Raw genomic sequence first — 7,045 nt, 5'->3', positions numbered from 1 at the left:
AGGACACCATTCACTCTGTTAAGTAGCTCGAGCCCCAGCGGATGAGGGGGTGGTACAGGTTTTCTTCTCTCCAAAACATGGAAATTTACATCTCTCTGACCCCCTTGCTCCAATGCTTCCTTTGAATTTCATGCTGTTACCGTTACTGACCCTGTCAAAATGCACTTTATCGTTATTTATTTATACCTTTCACACTGCGCATCATCAAATCCTCCTGTCAGCTCTCTCCGGCTCTGTGCTGGGTGGAATCCCATCTCTCAGGCACATCCTTCAGGGTATCATGGAGGGGAAGGGGAAGGGTATCTGAATCTCAGCAACTCTTCAACTGGGGTTCCTCAGGGGTCAGTTCTGGGTCCACTGCTCTTTTCTATCTACACTACGTCTCTAGGGCAGGTGATTGAGTCTCATGGCTTCTCATATCATTGCTATGTTGATGACACGCAGCTCTATGTGTCCTTCCAGCCTGACGATCCATCCGTCTCCGCACGTATCTCTGCTTGCCCGTCGGACATCTCGGTCTGGATGAGGGAACACCACCTTAAGCTCAACCTGGCAAAATATGAGCTTCTCATCATCCCATCCTGTCCCTCACTCAACCACAACCTCACTGTCCAGCTCGGCTCAACCACACTCGAGCCAACCAGGACGGCCAGGAACCTTGGGGTGATTCTCGATGACAGCTTGACCTTTACAGACCACATCTCAACAACTGTACGGTCCTGTACGTTCATCCTGTACAACATCAAGAAAATCAGACCCTACCTCACCGAACAGGCTACACAGATACTAGTCCAGGCTCTTATCTCATCTCAAACTGATCTACTGCAACTCACTACTCGCGGGCCTCCGGGCAGCTCCATCAAACCCCTTCAGATGATTCAGAATGCAGCAGCACGCCTCGTCTTCAACCAGCCCAAGAGAACCCATGTCACACCCCTCTTCATCTCCTCCACTGGCTTCCTGTAGCCGCCCGCATCAAATTCAAGGCCTTGATTCAAGGGTTGCCAGGTCTCATAGTAATAAACAACCCTACTGTACAGTGATGTATAAAGAGGAATGTGGATAAATACCATTTGATCTAATCACTAAAAGATCTGAAACTAGCCCAAAAATCTCTTGGAGCTGGAAAAGCGCCATGTTTCTTTCTGTGCCTGAGCCACTGTGGTGTGCACGCATTTCTAATGTTGCAGTACCTGCATTCCGCTGTTTTATCACTGCGTGGTGAGGACGTTATTCACTCTGTAATCCCCTTTTCTAGTTTACACTCTCGTGACCTGATGTTACACTTGTTTACTGTAGCCTATGTTTAATTAGATTTATTTCCGATTATTTGCTTTTTTATTTGCAAGATCTCGGCGGCCGTGGATTATTTATTTTTCAGCTAATGCAAAAATATACCACATGCGGTCTTGCTTTTTCCACCTGCAGCCTTGTTCCAAAACGCACCGTAACTAATGACAAATTTAAAAAAATGACCCCGGGAACCCTGTTGCGCTCAAACCGCGCTCCAAGCCGGCGCTGAGGTTTCACCTGTCTCCGGTCGTGTAGGCCGATCCAGATATCCGTCGGTATTCCCGGCACGCGACTGTTCACCAGATCGTACACGAACACGTTCTCCTCCCAACTAAACACACACACACACACACACACACACACGTCAGTTCTATAACGTGTGCACTGAAACGTTAGCCGTGCTCTTGATGATCCGCGTGTCCCGGTGTTACCTGTGTACGGAGGCGAGTTTTCCTGACCGGTGACCGTTGGAGAACTCTGCGCAGTACAGGTCGGCCTCGGCCCACGTGCGGTTCAGGGGAAAGAAACGGTAGCAGTAGCCGTCGAACTCGGTCCAAAAGAGCGGACAGACGGCAGGCTGACTCGAGTCAGGAAGTTGCAGGGGCAGAGCTGAAGAACAGGGCAGAGTTACAGATAAAACTGTGGTACTGACTTCATCTGTTTACGTTTAAATCCAGAGGACATGCGTTCTAACAAGCTTCTCCAACTCCCGTTCTGTCCCTCATCTAACACAGTGTCTGGTGTTGAAGAAGAAGAACACACTGAGCTACAGATGGGCAATAATATCACATCACATCATCTCATATCATATTACAACCATTTATTTACACTGAAGAAATGTGATGCAATTTGGAGTATCACGCAACTCGCTGTAGGACTCTAAACAGGAAAAGATTATGCTCATGGAAGTATTCAGCCCTTAAAACAATTCTTTATCAACGCTAAATCTATTTAAGATTTAGCACTGACCCCTTTAAGTATTCAAACAATGTATTAACCAACTGTCTCAGGTTTATTTGCTGCAGTTTGCTCTTGAATGAGAAAATCCACAGTACATGGTTAACTAGCATCCATGCTAATGACGTTAAGGACATTCTGATGATTTACTCTCAGTCTATAAATTGGGTAACAGAGTTGTACTTTCTTTTTCTCACAATCTTGAAGAAATTGGGATAATTGGGACACCTGTGGAAGTGGGTCAGGGGTTAAGACATTGGACTTCTGATCAGAAGGTCAAATCCCAGCAGCACTTAACCCTCAGCTGCTCAGTTTTATAAACGAGATAAAAAGTCTAAACTAACGCGGATGACTCGTGGAAAAGGATGCTTTACATGCGAGATGTTAAACGTATTCACACTTTTATGCACAAAAACAAAACAAAACCCTGATTTCTCCCGCACTTTAATGATTCCATGTGGAGGTAAGGTGTAGTTATTGCGAGGCGGGACGTGTAAAATGATTTTTAATAAAATGGTTGTATTAACGTTTGATCTGAAACGTGAAGGAAACTCGTGTACCTGTGTTTAAAAACGTCTTTCATTTTACGGAGAGGTTTTGCGAATGGACACGAAATGACGAGCGAGTCGTTCAGACAGACGTCTCAGAGAGCAGCCCACAGACTGTCGGGTTTAAAGTGCATTATAAAGGATGTTTATTCGCGTCTGAGAAGCTGACAGTCATCCTCTAAACCTGTCCACGTGCGTGTAATGTGTTCTGAATTTGAACAAAGTGCACGCGAAATAATCAGAAAAAAACGGAGTTGGTTAAAGTCCTAAAAGCACAGACAGGTCGGTTTATGCTCAGTCATTTCAGCGCGTTATTATACGTATATGGAATTATAGCAGGTTTGAGTTTACAGCAGCTCTGATGGAGTCTACTCTATACACACGTATATTCTCAGTACTTTTATTAAATCTTGGATGATTTGACGATATGATACAGATACTGAAACAGTTCTTTGAGGATGTCACGGTCATGTCCTACTAAAGATTCTATAAAACTCTCTTATAAGACGTTATATTATTCCAGAAAGTAATGAAAGAAGCCTGAAAGTTTTCTATCTGCTGGGTTTTTTAATGCCGGTACATTAAGATAAACGTGTACGACTCAGAGGTCGGTTAGTCTGCGTTAGTCTGTGAGTGAAGCTCATACTTTTCATTTTCTTCCTCCTGAAGTAGGTCACAGTGTAAACTGTGGTATAAAGCAGGGAGGTTGTCCAGGAAGAAAGTCTCAGCATGCAGAAGATAAGTGAATTTCTGAAAAGGACAACGGAGAGGGAGAGAGCGTAGGAAGAGTGAAGTAAGGAAACGTCGTGGACTCGGACTCACCCTGAGTGATCTTCATGCTGGTGGAAGGAAGAGCCCAGAGCGGCACGCTGCTGAGCCACAGGGCCAAGCACAATCCACACCAGAGCATTTTCACACACTGCGATGTGGCCGTGTGTGTGTGTGTGTGTGTGTGTGTGTGTGTGTGTGTGTGCGTGTGTGCAAAACACGGCTGTGTGGAGACTGGGATCGATCAGAGAGTGGGCGAGACTCCTAAACCCTCTGCCAGACTCTTCCTACTCGGACAGAGAGAGAGAGAGAGAGAGAGAGAGAGAGAGAGAGAGAGAGAGAGAGAGAGAGACAGACGGACAGACAGACAGAGAGAGAGTGAGACAGCGAGAGACAGAGAGGCAGACAGAGAGAGAGAAACAGGGAGAGAGAGAAAAAGATTAATATTTTAATCTGTATTACAAAAATGTAGAGTTAAATCATGTTTACTGAAAGAAAGTATTGAATAGAACTCATTTTGGTTTATAAATAAACAGTTTTTCCTCAGTAAGTGAGGCGTGACGTGTTCCTCATGTAACCTCCTGTCTAACTGAAACCGCACCGAATACAGAACCTCCTTTGACTGCATCCAGACAGAAAGACCTACAGATTTACTGCTGATTAAAGATCTTCATTCATTTATGTTTAGTGTAACTTTGGGGGTGAGGTGTTAGGAGCGATGGGAGAGGTTCTCCCGATGCCCTGCTTGTTTTCTGTTGCTCTACATCCTCCACTCACTGATCTACCTGCAGGATTATCCGAGTCCAAAAATATCCGACATCCAGTCCCATCTTCCAGACGCAGCAGACGTTGCCAAGTTACAAGCTCTGTGTTCTGAAGTTTTTTTCTTTCCCACCTGATCACACTGATCTTACTGAGCACACACACGGAGACGCGCTCCTGGTGTGGTCGTGCGCAGCCATATAGGCGGTCTGAAGATGAAAGAAAGAAAAAACGGTTCAAGAATTATTGGCCAAATTCTGGATTTGGGAATGAAGACGGGTGACCGGAACGGCCTTGTTGTTCTCGTACGCGAACGTGATGGGGAATCCGTTTCTGCGGGGAATTTTCTGTGCGTCCAGTGCCACATATTTACGAGCTCCTGGATAGGCCGGGTATAGCTAGCTTTTATTCAGCACGAAATTTAACCAAATTAAGGCAGATGCCCTCAAAGTAAAGTCCAAATTCGCACCAGTTTGCAAATCAGAGGCCTCTCAGAGCACTGAGGTCTCAATATTTCAAGGACCGGGATCGGTGCAGATGAATTATATGATTTATAGTAATAACTCTATGGTATACGAAGTCCTTGAGATATTCCCACCACACACACCCAGTGTTCCCGGGATAGACTCCAGATCCACCGTGACCCTGACCAGGATAAAGCGCTTTAAAGCAACCGTGTCCATCTGAAAAGCTTCATACTACAACAAACACTCTTAAAAATCATCTCAATCTGACAGAGTCTTAGGAAAGATGGTGAGGAGTCGTTCTTCCTCCAGTCCTCCATCCCACACGCCATTGTGCTGCTGTCAGCTTTATCTGGAGCCCTGCAGAGTCCCGACGCTATTAAAGGCCATGGATCTGTCCTTATCTCTCTAAGGAGCCACGACTGACACAGTGAGAGACAGGACACGCAGATATGAGTCATTCTGCAGCCACTTACCGCCGGATTCTATTCTCAGACAGGCCTGCCGCTGCTGTTCTCTAAAATAAACCGCACAATAATTACATTCCCGAAGGCCACATCGCCAGAGTGTGGCCAAGAGGATGCCAAGAGGAAGTAGGTGACCATCTGACCATCAGGAGACCCCAGAACGCTCTCCACAAACTGTCACTGTTTTTCTTATGATGTATCATGACTGCTAAATCAGTACATTCAAGCAAGATTCCAAATAAAGAGGCTAAATTATGTGTCGGTTTTTATTCGACTCACCGTCCTACAATAAATATGAATGGGAAATAAAAACCTGTTCACAGCCTCCGTTTAAAATGTTTTTAGTGTTTAGGTGCAAACATGCGGCAAACATCTAATACAAAACCTTCAACTTTGTTGCTGTCAATATTTTAAGAAGCTTTCTGGTCAGTTCTGACACTAAAGAATAATCTTTCTCATTATCAAAGCCTTGTATACGGTATCGTTTCGTCTTTACATCGCCGAAACAGACCTGCACAAATTTATTACCTGGCCTTCGGTTGTATTAATTTACACACAGTCTACGTTTCTCCAATTCTGTTGTCTTGTAAAACCTTAAAGTGACTTTCAGGCTGCAGGCAAAGGAGTCGTGTTATACGCAGTTGCGTAGGGCCTCCAGACCTCCAGGGGGCGCCATGATTTTTCAAATAGATATGCAAAAAAACAAAGCACACTAGTATCGCTTGGAGAAAAGGTTTATGTATCAGGCAGTCGCAGGGCGCCCCCTCGTGGTGTGAAAAGAATAGTCACTACAGTTAACGTTATATTGAGAATTTATGAATAACTAAATTAGGGAGGTAACAGGAGAAGATTAAGAAGAAGCTGTGAGCAAGAAAAAAGATTAAGAAGAAGCTGTCTGGGGTGGAAAAGTGAAAAAAGAAATGAGGACAAATGGGCCCAAAACATTGGAGAAATTTGCCTCGAAATTAGCTAATAAAATAAAGCTAATTAATTGGATTTATTAGATTTAGTCAATTTGTTCACTTTCTTGCTTCTGGTCGTTGATGTAATTGAAAACGAAAAATATAAATATAGGCTATCTAGCTGGCTAGCTATTATCTAGAGTTAGTTAGTATCTAGAGTTAGTTAGTATCTAGAGTTAGCTAGTATGTAGCGTTAGTATCTAAAGTTAGCTAGTATGTAGCGTTAGCTAGTATCTAGTGTTAGTATCTAAAGTTAGCTAGTATGTAGCGTTAGCTAGTATCTAGTGTTAGTATCTAAAGTTAGCTAGTATGTAGCGTTAGTTAGTATATAGAGTTAGTTAGTATCTAAAGTTAGCTAGTATCAAAAGTTAGCTAGTATCTAGTTAGCTAGTAATTAAAGTTAGTATCTAAAGTTAGCTAGTGTCTAGTTAGCTAGTATCTAGACTTAACTAGTATCTAAAGGTAGCTAGTATCAAAAGTTAGCTAGTATCTATAGTCAGCTAGTATCTAGTTAGCTACTATCTAAAGTTAGTATCTAAAGTTAGCTAGTATCTAGTTAGCTAGAGTTAGCTAGTATCTAAAGTTAGTATCTAGAGTTAGCTAGTATCTAAAGTTAGCTGGTATCTAGTTAGCTAGTATCTAAAGTTAGCTAGTATTTAAAGTTAGTATCTAAAGTTAGCTAGTATTTAAAGTTAGTATCTAAAGTTAGCTAGTATCTAGAGTTCGTTAGTATCTAGAGTTAGCTAGTATCTAGTAGCTAGAGTTAGCTAGTATCTAGAGTTATCTAGTATCTAATTAGCTAGAGTTAGCTAGTATATAGAGTT

The 7,045-nt window shown here is 43.2% G+C and overlaps 1 protein-coding gene across 1 annotated transcript in view; it reads right to left on the bottom strand.

Moving 5' to 3' along the window:
* Positions 1-4,451, bottom strand: part of clec19a (C-type lectin domain containing 19A) — a 6,398-nt gene extending 1,947 nt beyond the window's left edge. The window contains exons 1-3 of the mRNA XM_053619000.1: positions 3,621-4,451; positions 1,725-1,902; positions 1,531-1,624 (exon numbers count right to left, since the gene is read on the bottom strand). Coding sequence (XP_053474975.1) covers positions 1,531-1,624; positions 1,725-1,902; positions 3,621-3,708 — 360 coding nt within the window. The 5' untranslated portion in view covers positions 3,709-4,451. The remainder of the gene's footprint in view (positions 1-1,530; positions 1,625-1,724; positions 1,903-3,620) is intronic.
* Between the last annotated feature and the right edge of the window lie 2,594 nt (positions 4,452-7,045).

This window comes from Ictalurus furcatus, chromosome 2, assembly GCF_023375685.1.
Source record: "Ictalurus furcatus strain D&B chromosome 2, Billie_1.0, whole genome shotgun sequence".
Classification (NCBI taxonomy): domain Eukaryota; kingdom Metazoa; phylum Chordata; class Actinopteri; order Siluriformes; family Ictaluridae; genus Ictalurus; species Ictalurus furcatus.
This window is presented reverse-complemented; position numbering and strand designations above follow the sequence as displayed.